General features: G+C 45.2%; 1 protein-coding gene across 1 annotated transcript in view; it reads right to left on the reverse strand.

Annotated features, from left to right (window-relative positions):
• Positions 1-1,839: 1,839 nt before the first annotated feature.
• Positions 1,840-25,055, reverse strand: part of CD58 (CD58 molecule) — a 41,427-nt gene continuing 18,211 nt past the window's right edge. Inside the window, exons 3-6 of the mRNA XM_025453404.3 lie at positions 19,842-20,108; positions 12,611-12,685; positions 9,929-9,965; positions 1,840-5,671 (exon numbers count right to left, since the gene is read on the reverse strand). Of these exons, the coding sequence (XP_025309189.1) occupies positions 5,662-5,671; positions 9,929-9,965; positions 12,611-12,685; positions 19,842-20,108 (389 nt within the window). The 3' untranslated portion in view covers positions 1,840-5,661. The remainder of the gene's footprint in view (positions 5,672-9,928; positions 9,966-12,610; positions 12,686-19,841; positions 20,109-25,055) is intronic.

Raw genomic sequence — 25,055 nt, forward strand, 5'->3', positions numbered from 1 at the left:
CTGAGAGTTCAACGTCTCTTATGGCTTGCCTCCCTGTCAATTTTCATCTTATTTTATTTTTCCTTCCCTTCCCTTATGTTCTTCTGTTGTGTTTTGTAAATTCCATATGTGAGTGATATCATATGGTATTTGTCTTTCTCTGACTGACTTATTTCACTTAGCATTATACCCTCTTATTTTCATCCATGTCATTGCATTATAACAAGATGAATATATCGATTATATATACATTTTCATGGACATCTGGGCTCTTTCCATAGTTTGGCTACTGGGGACATTGCTGCTATACACATTGGGGTGCAGGTGCCCCTTTGAATCACTATATTTATATCCTTTGGGGTAAATACCTAGTAGTGCAATTGCTGGGTCATAGGATAGCTCTATTTTTAGCTTTTTGAGGAACTTCCACACTGTTTTCTAGAGCAGCTGCATTCCCATCAGCAGTGCAAGAGCCCCCTCCACTTCTCCACATCCTCACCAACACCTGTTGTTTCCTGACTTGTTCCCTTTAGCCATGCTACCCAGTGTGAGGTGGGATCTCATGGAGGCTTTCACTGTATTTCCCTGATCATAGGCCTGCCACTGCAATCAATAGTTTTCTTTTTGCGGGAAACACTCTTGAAAAATAAATCTTGAAGAAAAAAAAGAGATGGAGAAGAGGAAGAGCCTTCAGACAGAGGAAGGACTCTTACTCTCCAGACGTCAGATATGAGCACAGGCTGCCCAGGGAACCCACGCCTTTGCTCACTTTGCTCCCACTTCCGTTGTCCCTGGCTACGCCCCCCCTCTGACCACACAGGCCCTGGCAGGGTGCTGGGCTCCTGCTAGGCCTCTCAGTAAGTGGCCTGGTGGCCGGGGCTGTGCTTGCTTTGGCTGGTGGACACATCTGATCCCTTAACTGTGGGGGGAGGCATAAAACCTTGGCATGTACCCAAGAGAAATAAAAACATTTCCACACAAAAACTTGCATGGGAATGTTCACTGGTCAGAGGTCTCTCCACTATATGTGGAAGAAGGACCCCACTCCTCTATCTTCTCACATATAGCCTGGTGGTGAAGAGCCCTCTGGGGCTACGCTGCCTCATTTGGAGTCCTGATTCTTCCACTTGTGACCATCTGACCTTGTACGACCTTATACAAGTGGGTCTCCTGATGCACAAATCTGGGAGCGCAAGAGCGCCAGCCCTCCCCTCGGGGAGGGCTGCTGGGGGGCCCGAGGGCCAGGGAGGAGCACCAGAGAAGTGGGCAAGGCTACACGCAGAGACCAGGCCAAGGGCAGGGGGTAGGGGGTATAGTCCAGGGCTGAGGGTGGGAGGGAGGTTCCCCGGGTTCTGCAGGAGGGCACCCCAGGAGGAGCAGGGCAGGGAAGGGGAGTGCAGAAGACGAATGAGCAGGGGCTGTCTATGCTGGACAGAGCATGGCTGAGGGTGGCCCAGAGGAGACACATGGTGGGATGACCTGGCTCAAATGTCCACGCTGAACTCTGGCTCGTGACACTTTCCTAGACTCACTGGCTGGTGTTCGAGACTTGATTATTGTTTTTTGCTCTGCCTTCCAAATAGAAAGTTGCTTTGATCTCCGGTAACTCTCAGTCCCAGGCGGAATGGGGAAGATGGAGTCGGAGTGCTGAGGGCTGAGGGCAGGGAAGTCAACTGTGTCATCCATCAGCCTCCAGTGTGGAGCCAGGGCTGAGGCAGCTGATGAGGAAGCCCGGCTTCAGGGAGAGGAACCCCCTGCCTGCCGCCTTTCCCAGGGCCGGCCCTCCTCTAATTGCTTAGTTCTTTTTGTTACAATAACAGTTTTATTAGGACATAATTCACACACAGCACAAGCTACTCATTTGAAGTGTGCAATTTGATGGCTTTAGTCTATTCACAGTTACACAATTAGTACAATATTAGGACATTTTCATCCCCCGAAAAAGAAACCAGATGCTCATCAGCAGTCACTCCTTCCCCTAACCCAATATCCTTCTCCCAACCCTAGGCCAGCAAGAATCTACTTTTTGGCTCTATAGATGTGCCTCTTCTGGACATTTTGTATGGAGGAAATTAAATAGCAGGTGGTCTCTTTGGATTGGCCTCTTTCACCGAGCATGTTTCCAAGACTCACCCATATTATAGCACATACCAGACCTCATTACTTTTTTTTTTTAAGTAGGCTCCATACCCAGCAGGGAGCCCAACGTGGTGTTTGAACTCACCACCTGAGTTCAAGACCTGAGCTGAAATCAAGAGTCAGACACTTAACCAATTGAGCCACCCAGGCACCCTCAGACCGTCAATACTTTTTATACTGACAACTATCCCATCGTATGGATGTGCCACATTTATCTTTTCATCAGTTGATGGACATATAGATTTTGTGAATCATGAACTGTGAACATTCACATGCAAGTTTTTGTGTGGAATGTTTTCATTTCTCTTGAGTACATAGCAAGGAGTAGAATAGTTGGGTCATATGGTTATAATCCTTAGTTCTTTGTATATATTTCCATTTTAGGACTGAGTGCACTCAACAGAAGCATCCATAAATCTGTTTGCCTCCCACATACCCCATAGAACCTAGTGCCTACAAAGTGCTCAGTATGTAGTAGGTGTTCCACTGAGTCAAATGCTGCTTACAAGCAGGGCAAGAAGAGGCTAGAGAACTATCCACCAGATACCACAGTGTGTGTGTGTGTGTGTGTGTGTGTGTGTGTGTGTGTAGTATCACTGGTAATCTTGCAAGCAGTGGTGTGTGTGTGTGTGAGTGAGAGAGAGAGAGAGAGCCTGATGGAGGCAGGTTCAAGAAAGAATAAGAGAGGACTAAGAAAAAAAAGTACAGATCATTTCTTTTGAGAAACTTTTCTGTTAAAGACAGTAGAAAACTGAGACAAGAGCTAGGCAGGGAAGTGATTCAAGAATATTTTGGTTTTTTGAAGATATGAGAAATGACAGTATGTTTGTATGAGGTAGCAGAAAGGTCAATGCTGATGATGCAGGAGAGAGGTGGACAAGGAGGGTGATGTCCTGAAGTAGATGAGGGCAGGGGGTCCTGCGCATGAGCAGTGTTATAGGCAGAAATTTTGTCCTAAGACTCATATGTTGAGACCCTAACCCCAGTGTGACTCTATTTGGAGAAAGGACCTGGGAGGAGGTGACAGAGGTTCAATGAGGTCATAGGGGTAGAAACCTGCTCTGATAGAGCTGCTGCCCTGAGAAGAAGAGGAGACACCAGGACTCTTCTCCCAGCTGTGAGGACACGGTGAGAAGGCAGCCACCTGCAAGCTGGGAAGAGAGCCCTCACCAGGAGCCGAAGCAGCCAGCACCTTGATCTTGGACTTTCCAGCCTCTAGGACTGTGAGAAAAGAAGTTACTGCCTTTTAGGTCACCCCGTCTATGGTAGTTTGTCACGGAGGCCCCAGCAGACTAAGACAAGGGGAGACACTGGTTTTGGGAGGAACATGGAAGGTTCATGCTCAGTCACGAGAGGGGAGGCAAAGAACATGGTTGGCAATGCTGCTGGGTGTGTGGACATGTGGTGGGAGGTTCTTCTAGATGCTTTTGTTTTCGGTGACAGAAGAGGCGAGGTGAGTAGCCAAGCACGAGGACCTAGGGCTGCAAGTCTAGGAAGGGAGATGAGGAGACAGTGAGCAGGCCAGGGTGATGCAATAAGGCCAACTGGGAGCCACTGGGAACCCCTCGGGGGTCTGTGGTCCCTAAGATGACACTCCTCAGCCCTGTGCTGTCCTGCCTGTGCAGCAGCTCAGGTATGAGGAGGGAACCAGCAGAGGTGACTCTACCCACGGTTGGGATCTGGCCAAGTGAGGATAAGCAGGAGGGTAAGAGTGAAGGTAGCAGAGTCCCTCTCATGATGAACAGGGAGACCCCGCTTGGTTCGGGAAATGAGAAGTCCCAGTGTCTGTGGGCCGGTGAGAGGCAGTGGGGTCACTGGCTTGCAGGACCTGGTGGGGCTGCAGGGTCTGTGGAGTGGGGCCCTCACAAAGAGACACACAAGACAGAGTGGAGCGGGATGCTTGTAATGGAGACTGTGAGGGGCTGCGGGCATTGGTGGTGGAAGGTCAGGGGCAAGACCAGGGCGGTGGCTGCTGGGAAGGGAGGAGGACAAGGTGCTTGCGGCAGGCCATGCCCAGGCCCTGGTTTGGAGGTTCTGAAAGCACACTCAGTTTCTGAAGGCTGGAGTATTAGGAAAGAGTGTTCTGGACCTAGTGCTAAAATCTCCACAGGCTAAGGAGTAATAAAAAAATCAAGAAAAGGGGGACATTTGATGCTGGTGATCGGTTGGTTTGCCCATTGGAAATAAGGATGGAGGCATGGACTCGAAGCAGGCAGAAGCCAGCAGGGCACTGGCCCGCACTCTTGCCCAGTGTCCCAGGGGTACAGGAGAGAAAGCTGCGGGCCCTAGACAGGGCCTCAGGAAGCAGCACCCCTGGGGAGGTCAGGTTTCAGTGAGTACAGAAAGGTGAAGGGAACATGCATAGCAGAGAACACAAGGAATTTTGCTGTTGCTGGAGGGGCTGAAAAGGGCCTTTCAGAGCATATAGCGATGAAGCCTATATACTGGAAGGTAAAGGATGTGCTGGGAGTCCCCACAGGGCCTGGAATGAAGGGTTTCACAAGATCAGCCCGATACAAACTTTGATTGGAAGCTTTGCTGGCCAGAGGTGGGAGAACTACAGAGAAGTAGGGGTCCTCCCAGGAGTACTCAGGGCTCCCAGGTCCCCACCTCATTCTTGCTGAAAGTTGTAGGGGACCCAGATAGAGCTGTTCCATGGGGCTCCTTTCAATGCACTTTGCCTTAGTGTAAAAAAGCGATGTTTCCTCTTTTAGGCAGAAGACTCTTATGTGACAGGAGTTCCAGGGGTGGTGTGAGTTCAGGAGCTTAAGGCCTAGCATGTTGGCACATACGACGGCTACCCGAGGGCCAGCCAGGGCCATCCACTTCCTCATTCAAGTCTGCTGTTCTGTATTTATATGGGATTTCGCAGTTTTTAAGAGTTCTCTGCTGTCTCCCTGCCCATGTGACAACTAACACCAGATACTGAGTGAGTTGGGAGATCTTAATGAGACTAGCCTCCTCATGTTTAGATGGTGGTGGTCTGGTCTCAGCAAAATAAACCAGAGACCCATGTGTTCTTGCCTTCAGTCAAAAGCCATGGACCCAGCACATGGCAAGTATCTTGCCCATCTCCTCTCTCACTCCACTGCCAATTCTGCAATGAACCTTTTCCCTCTAAAACAAAAGGGAAGTGGAAGACAGATTTTAGGAAAAAGCCTTTACCTTCTGAGGTATGTGATCATATTTTTCTGACCTAAGAGGAAAAGAAAATGCCAAACTACCTACTGCTTATGTACATATTTACACCAAGTTACATATATTTACAACTTTATATGCAATATAAAATTTGTAGTAAAAAATTTCAAGATAAAAGTCACTTATAGTATCTAGTCATAGACTGTAAGAGGCATAGAATAGATACTGATGCTGGCTGTTGGGTGATATTGCTTCCAAAACAGAATATTCTGATGAGGGACCACTTCAGATTAAATTTCCAAAATTCCCTTGAAGATGATGTAATACTTGAATGGTTAATCAGATGGCTTTCCATTCCGTTATTTAAATAACTTAGTAACTATACATTTCATCTTGTAGTACCGGTCAGCTGGAGCTATAAAAAAAAAAAAAAAAAAAGGTCTCATGTTAGTAACTCGTAAGATGCAGACCAAGAGTAGTTACCCTCCTACCGTAATGTGAGTAGCCCTTTTACCATAAACCCATCAAAACCAAGGGTTCAGAAGGCCTGGATGGCTCAGTGGTTGAGTGTCTGCCTTCCGCTCAGGGCATGATCCCAGAGTCCTGGGATCTAGTCCCACATGGGAGCCTGCTTCTCCCTCTGCCTGTGTCTCTACCTCTCTGTCTGCGTCTCTCATGAATAAATAAAAAAAAAACAAAACAAAAAAACAAACTAAACCAAGGGCTCTGGGGAGTGGAGATGGAGGGAAACCAGTCTTAGGGCCTCCTGGGATGGTGGCTAGAAGTCTACAGGAAGTACTACCTTCAGCGCTAAGCACTCATCCTAAGCCCCATCTCCTCCAACCAACTCAGTCTTTGGTTGAATTTAGCTTTGGTTCAATTTAGCTTTTCAGAACCTTTGGTCCAATTTAGCTTTTAAGAACCTTCCTGCTCAAGAACCTACAATGGCTTTGGGTGTCATGGAAATTTCCAAAGAACACAGCTGAGCCTTCAGAACCTAGAGTTCCCAAATTGCCTATACTCCACTGGTGACCAGAGATCATAAAGACTCTAGTGCTTACCCTTTATGATCTCTGGTTACAAGTCTTCCTTGATAGGAATCTCACAGAACATGGAAATGGGTGCTGTGAATTTTTTGAGGGGGATGAAGTGAGAGGTGCTCTGTCAACATGTCTGGGCAGGCTCAGGGCTCCTTAGAGCAGCACAGTGGGTGCAGGGGTAGATGCCTGGTTGCTTCCAGCCTCCTGCCCCTGGGGCTCTCCTCACCCACGCCCACACCTGTCACAATGACTGCCAAGGAATCAGGCCTGCCTCTCCAGCTCACCTAGCAGGTACAGACATGGCCCCGCAGACTGCGAATCTGTCTTCCCAGAGAACGGGGCTCTCTGCTCCCTTTGTAACTTGGTTGACTTTGTGACCTGTTTTCCAGGCATTTACACGAAAACAGAGACTACCAGCACTCCTGGAAATTGCCGACATTGAGCTGTCTGGGTAAGAGGTACAATACCATGTCCATTTTCCCTCAGAGAGCTGAGATCTACTTGGCTGTCCTTGGATATTTGCTAACTGGGGCTACCTCTTTTAGACACTGTCCTCACAGAGATGTGACAATTTAGCTTTTGCTCCTGGTTCTGCTTGTCCCCTCCCCCACTTCTCTTCCAACCCTTACTCCTCCACTATACATGTAACTCTTTAAAAAGAGAGTTTAGGGAACTTCCCCTTGAGCCACATGGGCTCTTTAAATTTAAAAAATTATTATGTAGTATGTAGGAAACACACAAAGTACAAAATTTGAATAGTAAGCAAAAATGCACCAAGAAGTGTGAGCTTCTATGCCCAGCCCCAAGCTACCCAGGTCTTTCCCCAGGATGTCACCCTCAGATGTCACTTTTACCTTCCTAGACTCATTACCCCGAAGCAGTGCTCATCATGCTTTTCAGAACCTTCCTGCTCAAGAACCTACAATGGCTCCCTATTCCCATATCACTTCATCTTAAGGCCCCTGACTTCAATCTTTTGCCACCTGTTCAGCTTGATGTGACGTGGGCCAATCTCTCCATCAAATAGACCATGAGGATTTAGTTCCCCTCCATGTCCTTGCCTCTGCTGCCTCTCCCAGCTAGACTGCCTTTTCCATTCTACCCCTGCTTTGAAGATCTAGCTCACGTTCTATTCCTCTCACAGTCTTCATGATTATTGTGGTGTCTTGGCCTCCCCTTGGCTGGCTGCCCAGCCCTGATAGTCCACATCACACATTCTGGCCCATGACTCCGTGCCTAGCCCTTTGAGCTGGTCGTGTCCTCATCCATTCTCTCCAGTGTGCCCACAAGCTTCTCGAGGTTGGGAGCCCTCACATATCCTTTCTCTGAGTCCCATACAATGTCTAGCCTCCCTAAGTCCATGCTCTCGAGCCATTAGCTAACACCGTGCCTGGCCTCACTGGAGTAACCTCCATGAAAGTGTGCTGAATGAACAGAGCATGAGTTCTGGGAGACCCCATCACCTCTCCCAGTGGCCCTGGCTCACAGCCCTCCTCGAACCAGTCGGCAGTCGTGGTTCCGATAGCCACCCCTCCACCATAACCAGCTGGGTCTCAGCACAGGCCTCCCTGGAATCTCGCCCTCCCCTGGCACTCATGCTTCCTGCTGAAAAACTCTTAACACCCACATCTGACCACAGCCCCTCATCCTCTTTCTCTCTCCACTTCCCTGCTGGCACACCTGTTCCTCACCTCACCTGCTGTTGCTCAAACCCCCTCCAGCCCCCTCCCCATGGCCTCCTGGCCCACCAGCCTCTCACAGCCTCACTGGGAGGTTCACAGAGCTGCCCCAAGGTTCCTGCCATAGCCGGCTTCCCTGGTAACTAGACGTGTCCTGCCCAGGAGCTGAGGAGAAGGGGAACCTCAGAGCCCACGGGCCCCACTGCACACAGGTGCCTGCTGCTGGGCTGCAGTTCTTCCTCATTCCCACTCCAACCCCCGACCCCAGTGGCTTTCATGAAAATCAGCAACTTGCTCGGCAGAGCCAAGGGTCTTGACCACCCATCCCCGTCCTTAGCCTCTCCTCGCCTTGATTACTCAGTGCCCCTCCCTGAGGATCTCTAGCAGCATGCGGCCCTGACTCTCCTCCCAGCCTTGTCCCCCCAGCTCCTCCACCTCTGCCCATCAGCAGAGGGCCTTGGCCTTGTCTTTCTGGATGACCTTAGATGCTCTGGGCATCAGCTACTGGCCTGAGGAAGATGTGCCCCTATCTGTAGCTCCAGCCCCAGCCCCTACAGCTACATTGGCAATTATGTGCTGGACATCATTACCCCAGGACTGTGCCTGCACCCCAGACTCAGCCTGTCACAGCGCACACCAACCTTCTCAAACTGGAGCCCTGTCCTCTGCTATGCCTGCCAGTGCCGTCGTCTTCTGCACACCAAGCGTCAGAATCCCTGTCACTTCGGACTTCTTCTCTGAATAATAATAATACTCATACCATAACAGCATGATAGCATCTATTCAGCACCCTTCTGAGTCAGTCACTGTTCTCTGCATTTTATTTCTATTAACTTGTTGATACACATTGCTATTTCTAGGCTGTGATTACCTGCATGGTTACTCTGATCTCTGTACTATCATTATGCCTGTTTTCCATAGAAGAGAACTGAGGCGCAGAGAGTAGAAGTGACTCATCTGAGGCCCATGAGAGATGAGCTGGCAGGGACCTCCCCCACCCCCGGGAGCCTGCCCCCTGCAGCTGAAGTGTTCGTGAATATGACTACCACCCTTCCTCCTACACCTAGCCCTCCAGGGCTGCTTTGGCATGACCACCTTGATTCAGGCCCTCTCTGCTTGGCTGGGTTATTCCATTTGGCCACAAACCCGTGTCGCTATCTGCAGTCTCTCATCTGTTAATTCCCCTATGGTTTGTCTGAAGCATGGCTCTGCTCAGAAATCCTCAGTGATCCCCAGAAAAAAATGACACAAATCTCTTGGCAACTTTTTCTCAATATTTTGGCTTGGCCCAACCTGCCAGCCCAGCCCCAGCTTCCTCTATTCACCGACATTGTCACTCCCTATGTGCCCTGTATAACCCTGAGCCTCTTCTCTTTTCTGTCATCCCCTAAAGCCCAGCTCCTGGGCCCCTGCCTCCTGACTGCCGAGGACCTGGCGGGGGACAGGGGTCCTTCTGGAGCCTCCTTATGGCAGTTGAGTAAGCACTTTTACTGTTAACCATGTCTAGATCCTAGCTTTTGTTTGTGATACAGGCTCAGCTCTGACCCTGGCTCCCAATCCTTAATCCAGTTCTCTGGGGATGGGAGGGGGCGGACAGTCTAACCCTTGGTGTCGCAAGACCCAGATTTGAATCCCAGCTTGACTGCTTCTTAGCAACGGGACTGACTTCTCGTAGTCGCTGTCTGAAAGCAAGTGGTGATGACACCCCCGTGCGAGGCCCACTGAGAGGGTATGAGGAGGTGACACATGGGACGTGTCTCCTCCAGTGCTTGACACAGGTGGTGCTTGAGAAACAGTGGTGGGTGTCTCTGCTGATGGGACTTGTTACCATTGAAGACAAGCGACCAATACATAGAATGTGGTCCCCAAGGGGTAGACACTCCACATCAGGGCTCTTCTGGTTCTGCTGCATGATACAAAATTTACCTGCCACACGGTCTGCAGGGTACTTACCTGGCTGTGACTGTTTCTCTGCCACATTTCAGATAAACTGCAAACAAAGAAATTTTCATCACAGTTAAAGGACTGAAAAGCAAAGCTAAAATCTATTATTTACTAACTGCTTGAGAAAGACCTGAATCTGGAGCACTCTAAACCACAGCCCCATCAAGGTGGTCTCCTGTTCTCCTAAATGCTTCAGTCAAGCTAACTACAGAGGTGGTCCAAAGAGGTCTCCCAACACTGGTCATTAGGTGATAGAAACAAAACCGAACACTGCTAAGAGAATGGGTATGTCTGCAGCAGCTCATGCAGAAGGCTAAAAAGGAAGGGCAGCCTAGGATGATGTGGGCCAGCGCTGCCCCGGGATTATGTGAGCCACACAGGTAATTTTAAAATTTCAGTGGTCACATTACAAAGTAAAAAAGAACTGGGTGGAATTCATTTGCAAATTTTTTTTCATTTTGAAGATTCATTTTCATTTTGCATTTTGAAATCTTGATAACGTTCAAAATACCTTATTCAGTAGCCCCACATATCCAAAGCACTCTTATTTTAACATGGAATCAAGATAAATAGAACTAATGAGATACTTTGCAGTCCATCTTTAATACTGAGTCTTGTAAACCCAGTGCGTCTTCTAGATCTACGGCCCATCTCAGTTCGAACTCCCATGTATCAAGGGTTCAACAGCTGCATGTGACTCATGGCTACCATTTCGGTCAACGTGGTTTTGAACAGTAAGATATGGCTTCCACACGCGTACACATCAGTTTCTTCCCATCACAGACAAGGGCCCTCGTCTGGAGCCACACTAGCCGTCCAGCGGCCTACGCCAAAGGACTGGCGGAACTTGCACCAGTGTCTGGAGACCCCAGCTGACGCTGGAGCTGATTATGTTTCACTGACCCCCTCAGAAAACTCCACCCTGAATGCCTCACTTCTTCCCAATTTATGGCTTTAAGCCGCTCATGTAAGGATTTTTTCAAGACACCTTTTTTTCAGGTTATACAGTGCTACCCGTACTGATCATGGGAGTCATTTTCTCTCCATTGAATGGACTTTTTTTTCTTTTTTTAGTTAAATCAGCCAACTTTTTTGGAATTATGTGTGCACTCAGTACCATCTTTCTTTGGTTCAGGTATTCTGGTGATACACCCACAACCACCGTGAGTGGAAAATGATTTTGGTTTCTGGAGACCAATCTGTTCAGGTGATGATGATTAACAATGATGCTGCTGTCTGGGGCTTAAAAATATTTATTTACAAAGACATTTGAGCTCCCCAAGTATTTTACTCATTAGTAATGAAGCCTCAAAACTTTCTTCAGCTGATTTTTATATTGTATTTAGAGGAGAGTCAGCTGACTCGTAATCTATCACCTAGGGATCTTTGTGGTATTTGCAACCTATAACATGGAAACATGTGATGCCTGGGGCACCACATTCTAGTGGCAAAGGGCCACCAGAAGTCTAGGACAGCACTGACCGATTGAACTTTCTGCAATGATGGAATTCTCTATCTGGCTTGTCCCGTTATGGTAGCCACTAGCTCTCTGTGGCTACCGAGCACTTGATATGTGGATAATGCAAATGAAGAAAGAAATTTTAAGTTAAATTCAATTAATTGAATTTTATATTTAAACTATGATGCGGGGCAGCCCGGGTGGCTCAGCAGTTTAGCACCGCCTTTAGCCCTGGGCGTGATCTTGGAGACCCGGGATCGAGTCCCACGTCGGGCTTCCTTCATGGAGCCTGCTTCTTTCTCTGCCTGTGTCTCTGGTTCTCTCTCTCTCTCTCTCTTTCTCTCTCTCTCTCTGTGTCTCTCATGAATAAATAAATAAAATCTTAAAAAAAATAAACTATGATGCGTGGCCAGTGTCTATGGTACTGAACAGTGCAGGTCTAATTGGCAAACGTGGCCCAAGACATGAGTGTGAGATGACATGGGTCCTACATGCCATCACGTGCCTAAAAGCTTCCTCTTCAGCATTCCCTGTGGGAGTGACACATCAGTCCTGCAAATAGCCCTCTGGAGGAAGCTGATATGGAGAGCGTCCAGGCTGCAAGAACATCTAGTCCTCACATTTACAGCCTGGTCTGTGTCCTCTGGGACTTGAGGAGGGGCTTCTTGTCACCAGGAAAGAATAGGAGGGGAACAGATCTCCAGACCTCCAGGGCACATGGCTTGCCTTCCAGGCTGGCCTGCATCTCTAGGGGACCAAGGATGGCTCAGGAAGGCAGTGAAGGTAATACTGGGTCATTATTACCCACTCCAAGTCACCAAACCCATTAACAGCTGCCTCCTCCCCGGAACTTCCTTCTGGGCCAGAAGATATGGAAAGGATGGCCCTGGCAGCCAAGAGCAAGGGCCTTTGCAAAATTGAGTTTGGAGTCCAGAGATGTAATAAATGTTGAAGCAGACCACAAATATAAGGAGGCCGTGGGACATCCAGTTGTGTTCCATGTCCTGAGGGCTCCTTCCACTTTAAGGTCATGCAAAATCTTGGCAAACCTGGCACCCCAGCAACCTTGGACAATAAGCAACACACACACACACAAAAACAAAAGGCTTGGTTTCTTTCAAAACACCTAAAATTTCAGACTTTGTTTTTGTCTCCAAACTATTAATTTCCTGGCCTTTGAAAAATTAATTCAAGTTTGAAACTTATTTTTTTAAAAAAGAAAGTATACGTACCTTTTATAAGCAGAACTGTAACTATTGCTATAATTATGACTACTACTAGTATAGCCCATCTGTTCCTTGAATTCCCTGGGAAAGAGAAAAGAAAAAAAGAAGACAGTAAGAAAGAAATACAATTAGCTGGACTGATCAGAACGAGATTCAGTTGATTCTCCTTATTTGCAGATTCTATATCTATAATACACCTACTTATTAAAATGTATGTGTCAACCCCACGCCAATAATCATAGCACGTTCATGGTCCCTGGAGGACACGTGCAGCGGGATGGTGGAATATCTGATTTCCAGGTGTGCAAGTCCCCAGAGGAGGTCAAACTAGGCAATGCTCTACCTTCTTGTATCCTCTCCTCCAATGGAAACGTGTGTCCTATCCTAGTCTGTGTAGTGCCACATTTTCCACACTTTTGTGCGTTCTGATGGTTATTTCACTGTCTAAAACAGCCCCAAACATAGTGTTGAAGTGCTGTCTAGCATTCCTAAGTGCAAGAAGGCTGGGATGGACCTTATAAAAAAAAATATGTGCGTTAGATATTCTTCATCTAGGCGTAAGTCATGGTGCTGAGGGCTGTGAGTCTAATGTTAATGCATTAATAATACATAAATTGTCAGGGGTCTTTAAATAGAAACACACACAAAACAAGGTCATTTATTGATTTCTTGCCCAAAAACGTGTGATCAGAAGCTTGCAGGAATCTAACTCTGCATTTCCCAGAAGCAATGTTCAGTATTCACCAATTCTTTTTTTTTTATATATAGATTTATTTATTTATCTATTCATGAGAGACACAGAGAGAGAGGCAGAGACATAGGCAGAGGGAGAGGCAGGCTCCATGCAGGGAGCCCAATGTGGGACTCGATCCTGGGATTCCAGGATCACGTCTTGGGCTGAAGGCAAGCGCTCAACTGCTGAGCCACCCAGGCATCCCAGTATTCACTAATTCTGTGTTCACAGTGACTTTATGACACACAACTACTCCAAATAAAGAGAATCAACTGTATTTATAAATAAACTTACTTGCACAAGGCTGACCCATAGCAAGCCCAGTGTTATTTCTTAGAAGATGCAAATATTACAGTAAGAGTGTTGTTTTCAGCTAGCCCACACTGCTTATGGCAGCTTAACTTAGCAGCACGCATTTGGTAGGGCAATTTGGCCGTTGTGTATAATAAGCCCTTAGTAAAATAGTTCGTCCTAAAGCAGCTAGACACCGTGCTAAGTGATATGCGCACAGTCTCACTGAACCATTACAACACTGAGAGAGTGCTTTAACCTCTTGGTGTCTCGGCTTCCTCAAGGGGTAACTGTAAACGGGACGGATCAATATGCTTATGTCATTGGACAGTTGTGAGCATTAACTGAGTTAATATCCTTGGGAATAGCTATTCGCTATCACCATCAACCTACTGAGTAGATGCTACTGATGACTCTCCTAAGATCCTTTGGCCCTGCAAGTCTACTTCTAAGATGTTAACCTACAGAAACGATCAGTGATGTGCCCTTCCAAAAAAAAAAAAAAAAAACAAAAACGGCACAGAGATATACTGCACCTTTCCTGACAATATCAAGAAGACAAAACAACCTAAATGTCTTCAATGGAAAAGTATGACACATTCACAAGGTGGACTCTATCCAGCTACTAAAAATCCAAAGGCGGAATACTTAAGCATATGGCAAAATGATCACAATGCACTGCTGGGGGGCCGGGGGTGGGGTCGCTAAGGCAAGCACCGGAATGAAAGAGAAGGTGGGTGGGAGAGGCAAGTGAATGAATCCATGAGCATGAGAATGTGAACACACACCCTTTCCTCTTATTAGGAACACAGGTGGGTTAGAACCAACAGGAGGTCACACACCTGTCTGATCTGAGAGGCCCCTGGCCAGAAACTGCTGGTTACCCCCTTGTCCCGCCCCCTATCCATTCGTCCCTCTTTAGTAGCACAATTCAGATTTTCAGCTGGGCACACTATCACTCAACTAAAAGATTCATTCCTCGGCCTTTCTCGCAGCCAGGTTTGACCACGTGACTAAGTGTCGGGCATCGAGCTGGAGGAAGGGTTGTGTGGGATTTCTCCAAAGTCTCCCCATTCTGGATCCTTCTGCCTGAAATAGTGGGGAAGGTAGTAGGAGCCGAGCTGCTCCTGGGCCTCTGACTTCATCAGGCAATGATATGCCCCGGGCTGCCTGCCTTCAGATATATATAGTTTTTTTTAATGTGCAAGAAGTTACGTACAGTTTTAAGCCACCAATACTTTTTTTTTTAATATTGTATTTATTTGAGAGAAAAAGAGTGAGCACAAACCAGGAGGAGGAAGGGGGAGAAGCAGGCTCCTTGCAGAGTAGGGAGCCCGATGCCAGGCTCAATCCCAGGAGCCTGGGATCATGACCCAAGCCAAAGGCAGATGCTTAACCAGCTGAGCCACCCGGGTGCCCCAAGCCACTGATACTTAAAAAAAAAAAATTTTTTTTTTTAAACAGCCAAATCTAATGGTACTTGATCTAGTCTCTTCCAAAAACCTTTCTCCCATGGGATAATGTCAGATGCTGCCACCACTTTGGGACAGCAGATATTCAGGGGAGATGACAATGACAGTAAAACAGTTCTTAACTCTGCTCTTCTTCCACAACCTGTCCGCTGTGCTGGCAGGTGCTCACTCCCTCTTCACCTGGTTCCCAAGAGACCACATTGCTGAGTTTTCTTCCTGCTTCCCTGAGGTCTTTGTCAGTCTCTTCGGCTGGACCCTCATCCTCTCAACAGCCTTTAAATGCTGGAGTCCCCGAGACTCAGTCCCAGCCCGCGCTCTGTCCTATCTGCCCACTAGGTGATCTCACCCAGTCTCACAGTTTTAAATGCCGACGAAATGCCAAATGTATTTCTCCAGTGTGAACTACTCACCAGAGACCTAGACTCGCAAAACAAAGCGCCTTAGCTGATGTCTCCATTTGAAATCCAATGGGCATCTCAAACAACGTGTCCCAAACAAAACTTATTTCCTCCACACACCTGCTATTCTGCTTTCCAATATCATTGGAAATGGTGACACTGTCCATCCAGTAGCGTGAGCCTGAAATCTAGGGGTCATTTGCACATTTCTTATGAGAGACTCTTCTCCCTCACTCAATACATTACAGATTCCTCGTGACTGTATTTTCAAAATGTAGCCTGACCTGAACCACTTCTCCCAATCTCTGCTGCCATCACGGTCTTTTGAGACACCATAACCTCTGGCTGAGACCCAGAGTTTCTAAATTGGGTGCATACACCCCAAGGAGTATGCAAGATGACCAATGAGGACCAATGAGGAGAATCTCCATTTTCATTTGCTACTTACGTCAGTCTAAATTTTTCTGATTTCGTCTATGTTTTAAAATGGGGGACTCCCGGGTGGCTTAGCAGTTGAGTGTCTGCCTTTGGCTCAGGGCGTGATCCCAGGGTCCCGGGATCGAGTCCCACGTCAGGCTTCCTGCATGGAGCCTGCTTCTCCCTCTGCCTGTGTCTCTGCCTCTCTCTCTGTGTGTCTTTCATGAATAAGTAAATAAAATCTTTTTTAAAAAAATAAACAAAATAAAATGGTACAAGTTGGGGGTGCCTGGGTGGCTCAGTCGGTTAAGCGTCCAACTCTTGGTTTCAGCTCAAGTCATGATCTCATGGGTTGTGAAACTGAGCCCCATGTCAGGCTCTGTATGAGGTGGGAATCTGCTTGAGGTTCTCCCTCTCCCTCTGCCTCTCCCCCAACTCACTCACATTCTCTCTGTCAAATAAATAAATCTTTAAAAATAAAATAAAATGGTGCAAGTTATAATCATTGCAGTAGAAGCATCTACTGCTTCTCAAAACCCAATCTCCCCATTTTCCTTTGGTAATAGAACCCCTGTGTTTCAAGTAGGCACATGACCAGCCAGCTAAGGGAGACATTTCCCAGTTGCCACCAGTGGCCATGGCCGTGAACTCAGTCTGGCCAAGTGGCTGACACTGAAGAGATGCGTGCCACACTGGATGGATTTTTAAAGGGAAGGCCTGTTCTCCCTTTCCACTTGCAAGGCAAGTAGAAATGTGAACCCGCTTGACTCCGGTGATCACAATTCTTAAGCCATAAACATTTTAGTATATGTTTCTAAAAGATAGGGATTATCTGTAAAACGTAAACATGCCATTATCATATCCAAAAAAACTAATTAAGTACTTAATATAATCAAATAAGGAGTCACCACTTAATCTTTTTTTTTCAACTTTTTTCTGTTTGAATCAGGTTCAAACAAGGTCTGTATACTACAATTAATTATAGGCTTCTTAAATCTCTTCACTTTCTAAACTCCCCATCACCTCTTTTTCTTCCCCTTATAATTTATTTATTGAAGAAACCTGATGCCTGCTCCTATAGAACCCCCTACAGTCTGTACTTTCATTCCACATGGTATGGTTTTCACCAGCCAATTCCTACAAATGAGTCAAAATTTATTTCTTAATTTGACTTATTTAAAGATATACAGAATCAGGATGATGTCATGAAAAAAAAAAAAAAAAAACCTCCAGAATTCAAAGACCTACATTTTAATTCTATCTCCATTACATAAGTGAACTTGCAGAAGTCACCCCACCTGATAGAACCTGTTTCCTCACTTTCAAAGGTAAACAATTCCTGTCTGGCCAGTCTGGAATGGTGGTGGTAAGCAGCCAACAAGATGATTATTTGAGAGCGTCTGCCAAAGGGTGGCAGGATGGCAGTGTGAGTCACTACCTTTCACTGATAAAGTATTAAAAGTCTGGAAAAAAAAAATCACTTAAAAAAGTAAGACCCAGTATTTAACTGTTATACCCACATGAATTTGTATCTGTTATGATGTATGCAACTCTACAGAAAAGTATTCAAAAATCATCATGGGATTAAAAAAAAGAGATCCTAGACATTAATTGTTCAAAAGAACCATTAAGATCATCAAATTTGGGCCCCAGATGAGAGGGGTGCAGAACATCCTCCAATATTTGCTTAATGGGACCCAGATATATGTCTAAGTCAGCACTACTTCAGGATTTTATTTAAAGATTTTATTTATTTTTTTGAGAGGGAGAGAGAGCGAGAGCTCACGAATGCAGGAAAAGAGCTTGGGTAGGGGGGCAGGCGGTGCGGGCAGAGGGAGAAGCAGAGTCCTTGCTGAGCAGGGAGCCCAAGGATGCAGGCATTGATCCCAGGACCCTGGGATCATGACCTGAGTGGATGGCAGATGCTTAACCGCCTGAGCCACCCAGGCGCCCAGCACTACTCCAGGATTTAAATGACCTAAGAACTACCTAGCAATGTTTCTCAAACTTTCAAAATCTACAGTGCAATATGAACTATCAGTTTGGGGAGAAATGTAAAAGAAAGAGGAATCACTATTATTTAATAACAAAAAGGGTTTGTTTGCAAATTAACAACAGCATATCATATCAATAAGAGGGATGTAGTCATGACAATCTTTTCTCAAGGTTATCTACAGGGAAGGACATCTTATTTGGACATTCAATTCTAAGGGTAAAGGTTAAATGAAAACCTATGCAAGGGCAAAATGCTAGAAAATCTCTTAAAATATTCCATATAATTCTATAGAGGATCTTATTCAGAAATTACTTCCTTCCAAGCATTTGACTCTTGGGACACAAGAAGCTTTTCAAGATTTCAACTTGCTTATTCACTCTGTACACAACACATTCTTTCTCTTGTTGGTTATGTGCATCATGCACATGCCAAGCCAATAAAAAGCACACTGCTTTTGGTTTTTTGTTCCCACACTATCTGCTAGCAGGCAAATTGCATTTCCAGAGTAAGCCTTGGAAATTCCACCTATTAAGTGGAATTAATAAAGAAATGTTTCCTCCAAGCATAACGATTATCAATGACTTTGCAGTTGGTTTTCAAGTCTTCTGGACAATTGTGTGCCTTACACGAAGGGTGCCACTTTGAGTGGCACCTCTATGAGTTTGGTCTTTTCTCTGCCTTTAGGGACCAAAACCATCAGTTATGAACTGGAATTCATTTTGTCCTTTGTCTGGAAGTATTTGTTTGTTTTACCCAAGAAGTCACACTGCTTTGTCTGAAAATTATATAACGAACTTAATCCCTCCATGTCATTATCTGAAAATTTTGAGGGTGGCTGGGTAGCTCAGTCCATTAAGTGTCTGACTCTTGATCTCAGTTCAGGTCTTGATCTCAGGGTTGTGAGTTCAAGCCCCATGCTGGGCTCCACGCTAGGCATGGAGCCTACTTTAAAAAAAAAAAAAAGAAAAGAAAAAGAAAAAACAAAAGAAAATTTTCAAAAAGGATGATACATGGGAGATTCAGGGAGAATGGCTCACTAATCAAATATAATTCAAGTTTTTTATATTCACTGTATTGACTAATTGCCTTTTTCTGTTTCAGTTGCTTATTCAGAAAAAAAAAAATGATTCACAGAATCACCCTGTCCCTGCCCAAGGAGATTCACAGTCTGTATTTGCCCTCAAATCCTGTTCACTACTTATAATCATGATATTATTCTGTATTTACTGCTTACTATTTTCATCTCTTCGTGTATATTTTCATGAACCACTTGAAAATTACTGATCCTTTTGTCTGTAAACTGGGAATATAATGTAAAAAAACAATCATAAAAATTGCGGATTACATAGGTACATGATAGTTAAACAAAATAAAAGGACCCCAGCCAAGACAGATTGTCACGCTATTCATGGAATAGCCTAGAGGAATGTACCAAATGCACATTCTTGTAGCACACGTGCAACCTTTAAGAACACGGTGATCATTAACATTATGAAGTAGTGTTGTGAGTAATTAAGAGCATAGGCTCTGGAGCCAGATGGCATGACTTCAAAACCAGGCTCTGCCCCTTACTAACTGTTGACCTGAGGCAATCAAACTAAACTCCCTGTGTCTTGGTTTCTCCTTCATAAAATAAAGATTATGACTAGTACCCAACGCATGCAGTTGTGTGAAGCTGTGTGAGGATGGAATTAATTAACAAATGTATTCGGACAATGCTTGACACAGAAAAGGCTAAGAAATGTTAGCTGTATATCTGTAATGCAGTGTCTGTGAAAACCATAACTCTATTTTGCATTTCAGATTTATGAAATGCATGTCAGCCACTACATCTCTGGTTTGAAACTCCCATACCAGAGTTTCAGGGGCCAGTCCCTGGGCCCCACTTGTATATAGTATCTCTGCATGACACGTTTCGTTATTTACTCACCAGGTGGGACACAAGTTGCTAAAATGAGCGAAGATATCTGTTTGGATAATGGATTGCTAATAATACATTGTATTTTCTGTGAGAGATCATTGTTCTTCTTAATAAGCACTTCAGATGGATCGGAAGTATTTATACACTGTGCTGAAGAGCAACTCCATGAGTACTTCGTATAGTTTGTATGTCTCTTATAAGATTCTGGGATCTTGCAGTGGACTATAATATCTTCAAGAGTTGACGTGCAATTTAGTGTTGGAATTGGAAGAGGATCTGGGGGGAAAAAAAAAGAAATGTAATATTCAGTACAGAAAAGAGTAATTTAGACTCATCATATACAAATGTATGAAGAGCTTCCAGTTTCCTTATGAGCTTGAAAAGACAAACAGACCACCTCCTTGAGCACCAAAGGGAGAGAATTCTCTTCTTCTGGCTCAGATTTACTTGCTCAAATTCAGAATACATACAGGCACCGAATCCCTTATCCTCAATTCCAAAAACCAAAAGATTTTACACAAGATAACAACAGAGTCACTTAGCTGCAAATCCTCATCTGAATTGACATGAGGATTTAATAGTTTGTATTTTTCTCACTTATTTCCTTTTTATTTCTCTTTTATTATTTTTCAAGTAAGCTCCACACCCACTGTGGGGCTTGAATTCATGGCCCTGAGATCAAGAGTCACGTGCCCTACTGGCCGAGCTGGCCAGGTGCCCCATATTTTTCTCACTTACTTCAAATATTCATTATCATGTTGTACTAAAAATATTCCTGTGCTTGAGTATGAGGTGGTCCTCAAAACTAAGTGGGGTGCTTCTTAACATACATAGGGGAGTTTATACTACCTCTCTAAAATCTAAAAACGTTTACCTCCAAAAGATATCTGACTAACTGTGCTCGCTTCGGCAGCACATATACTAAGATATCTGACTTACAGTGTTTGCAAAACATGTGGTGGAGCCGTACTCTGAGCAGGCTCTGCTAATCGGCGGAATAGGGGATGGTACCTGTCACACACCTGTCAGGCTAGAAGCCCCATGCCCAGCCTTTCTCTAGCAAATGCCCCCTACTGGCTACAGCAGCCTGAACCTGCATGGATGAGTTAAGAACCACAATGCTAGTTTATCCCATTAGACATTTGTTTATTTAATTCACATGCCTTCCTGCATCTCTACTTTGCCCCAACAACTAACCATGAGAAATTCGAGAAAACAAATACATGGGCTCTCCGGGAAATGGTCATGTGTGGCATTTGCATAAATAAAATTTCAACGCATTGTGAACATCTACTAAAAAAGCAAATTCAAGCAAATTCATGTTTATCAAGATGATGGAATACTTACTATGCTGCTATTTAAAATGATATTTTCTAAGGCAAAGGAATGCTTATGTTCTAATTATTAATCTAAAATAATCTAGGGCGCCTGGGTGACTCAGTGGGTTAGGTGTCTGCCTTCGGCTCAGGTCATGATCCGGGGGTCCCGGGATGGGGCCCCACATGGGGTTCCCTGCTCATTGGGGAGCCTACTTCCCCCTCTCCCTCTGCTGCTTCCCCGTTCATGCTCTCTCTCTCTTGCTCTCTCTTCAAATAAACAAATAAAATCTTTAAAAACATAAAACAATAAAATAATCTAATAATCTAGTTGAAAATATTCAACTCCTCTCCCCTCCCCCTGGCCCCCATCTTCTCTAGACTTCTTTCACACTTGGTTAAGTAACACACCCGGTTAGAGACCTAAGTTATCCATAACTTCCCTTTCTGCTTGGGACTTCTTGAGCTGTTAGGTCTACTCTAGCTCACATAACTTGTTACTTGCTGCCCGAAAGTAAGCAATGGAGAATTTCTCCAAGTTAAATTGTAAGCAATAGACCAGCAGTCTTCAAAAGAGTAAGGAGTTGTTCTCATTGAGTCAAAGTTAGAAAGCCTGAGCCCTCCTCCCTCGGCCTCCTCAGGCCGCCCTGCCAACCACACGCCCATAGCAGCCCCAGAAGCACTTCCTCACAGCCCTGTGTGTCTCGGTGCAGCTGAGAAACTGAAGGGATGGTTCCAGGTTCTGTATTTACTTATGCCTGTCACTGCACCCGAGCTGAGCAATTCTCAGAATCCTGCAACTGAGCTTTCTAGTTCCTTGGAAATGTTCCACAGAAGCATTTCTCAAATATTAATGGGCACGAGAAGCCACCAGGGCTCTGTATTAAAAATACAGATACTGAGAAGGTGCTCCTTGTGTTCTGTTACAGATTCTAGTTAATTGATCTGGTTCAGCCAATGTCTAGCATTTCATTAAACACTTTCTGAATAAGGACGCCTGGGTGGCTCAGTGGTTGAGCACCTGCCTTAGGCTCAGGTCGTCATCCTGGGTCCGGGGATCGAGTCCCACAGTGGGTTCCCTGCAAGGAGCCCCTATCTCCCTCTGCCTATGTCTCTGCCTCTCTCTCTGTGTCTCTCATGAATAAATAAGTTCTTTTAAAACACACACACACGCACACAAAACACTTTCTGAACTCAACAGAGGTGCCTCATGAAGCCCCTCAGACTGTGCATCTTTGGAGGGTAAAGACTAGATACTACTCCCCTCTTACACATAAGCCCTGACATGACACAAGGCACACAATTAGCTCCTCAATAAGGAGAACATATGTTGAACATATGGAGGGATGGATGGATAGATGGATAAATTCAGGGAGACAGTTTCCCAATTATTCTCTCTACTGTATAAAATGTAAATTCTTCAATCAGCAACTCTCCGAAAAGGAATGGTGTGGTGGCTGAGAGCCTGGATTCAAGAGCCTGACTGCTTGGGTTCACACCAGAGCTTTACCAGGAAGAGCCAGACGCCCTTGGGCAAGTTACTTAACCGGCCCTGTGGTTAGGTTTCCTTTCCTGTACAATTAAGAAACAAATAATGGGGATCCCTGGGTGTCACAGTGGTTTGGCACCTGCCTTTGGCCCAGGGCGCGATCCTGGAGACCCGGGATCGAGTCCCACGTCGGGCTTCCAGTGCATGGAGCCTGCTTCTCCCTCTGCCTGTGTCTCTGCCTCTCTCTCTCTCTCTCTCTCTCTCTCTCTCTCTCTGTGTGACTATCATAAATAAATAAAAAAATAAAAAAAAAAAGAAACAAATAATGTCTTCCCTTCACAATGGAGATGAGGATGAAATGAGGGGAGATAGGTAGTAAGTGACACATGGATTAACATGCAGTGCCTGGCACAGGCACGTCAGCTGTAACAGAGCACACGGCGAGAAGGCAAGGCTCCCCCACGAGCGTTGTGATACAACCAGGAGTTGGCAGGTGTGAGCTTTTGCTTTGGCTGGCTGTGTCACTTGGCCTACAGCTCTTGTGGTAGCTGGAACACATTTGAGAAATCAGCCAGCCCAGGCCTCCTGTCCTACAGAGGGAGAAACCCACTGCTAAATCTGTGTCGTTTTCATCTGCAAAATGGAATATAATACTCTAAAATATTGTAAAGGTCTAGTGGCGTATGAAAATAATTTGAAAGGGCATAGGGGAAGAGCTAGCATGATTTTCTGTGTTGTTAGAGCTCACTTAACTATACAAATGCTCTTTCTGGTGGTTTCATTACCACAGTTGCTGGAAGAACTGATCCTGCTCATGGAAAAGCATGCAAACCTTCTTGCAGCATCTGGGGCACAGCTTCTACAACTCCGGTCTTTCTGTCTATAATCCTTACATTCTCTCACTGCCCCTGGGACTTCCCACAGCTATCTCTAACAAATAGTTACCTCTGTACCTTAAGCAGCATCAAACTGGCTGGAAATGTACTTACTTCATCCTTAAGATAACTTAGCCAATTTATAATTAATGAACTCCGCTCACTACTACTCTTTAAGATTGAGAATTGCTTACACATATCTGATGATATTTGTTTACTTCTATTACCTTTAATATACAGTTATACCACTTCAGTTATACCACTTCCTAAAATAAAAGGAAGAACAGTTAATTCCACTTATATGAACATCACTATCTTCAAGGCAACTAATAAGAGAGAGAACTAATAAACGTCGACGGTGGAAATTTGAAGGGGATTTTGAGGGAAGAAGGAAACCAAATACCAAATTACACACAGAAGGAAGTAGATGGCCTGAATTTAGGAGGTGCCAGGAAAGCCCCCTGTCTAAAATATCCTTTCTGAAAATCTCCCATTAGCCCTGGTGTCTCCGGAAGATTACCAAGTCACTTAAGTATTAATACACCCTGAAGGAAGTAGGCCTTCCTCATTTAAAAAAAAAAAAAAAAAAGTATGACCAATCGTTTGTCATTCAGGTGTGCAATCCTGAGTCACCTTATGTCTTTTTATAACCAAATCTAAATTTGCTTGACTCTTTCTTAGAAGTGTCTTCTCTTTCTTTCTTTTCCCAACATCTACTAGCAACACCTATCTCCCTAGAAGATTGTAGTAGCTTCCAACCTGGTGTCCCCTCTCTCTAATCCACCATAAATACCTACTATCTAATTAATCATCTGAAAATAGATTTCATCAGGTCACTTCTCTGTTCCAGGATTGGATACAGTGGCTCCCCACTGTTGGAGGCTAAAATCTCAAGCCAGGACTTGAGGTTCCACGTTTAATGCTGCCCAGATCACTGTCTCCTGATCAAACTCACCTCCCCTGGACTCTGCTGCTCTGCAGGTCTTTGCTAATTAGGGTCTCTAGGGGCTACTCAGTTGGTCTGACTCCTGAAATCAAGTACCTTAGTTGAGTTACCATGGAATTTAAAAAATCAAATTGTTTTTAAACATTTCATCAAATTTAAAAAGATAAATGTATTCAAAAGTTTGAACTCAGTTCTACAAACTCTATGCAAGGGCTCTTAAAATGCATTCCATTATAATCTAAATTTGAAATCAATCTTTTGAACTCAAAAGATTCAAGTTGCTGGCTCTATATATGGCCAGATCACCAACATGCATGTTTTAAAAACTCTGCTTCTTCAAAGGCATCCACTGATTCCTTTAATGGCATGCCTGTACACCTTAACACACCTCACTCTTCTAAATGGAGTTGATCATCTTCTGGACAAACCAGCCACCCAGGCTGAGCACCCCCATTTCTGTTGTCTGCACCTCTCACCTTGCAGTCACCTGGTCTGATTGCTTTCATTGCTATAATAAATATTTATAGAATAACTAGTACCTCTTGAAGTCCCTTGCTGAGCTCTGGAGCTATAATGATGAACAGAAGAGAAAGTATC

Source organism: Canis lupus, chromosome 17 (assembly GCF_003254725.2).
Source record: "Canis lupus dingo isolate Sandy chromosome 17, ASM325472v2, whole genome shotgun sequence".
Classification (NCBI taxonomy): Eukaryota; Metazoa; Chordata; class Mammalia; order Carnivora; family Canidae; genus Canis; species Canis lupus.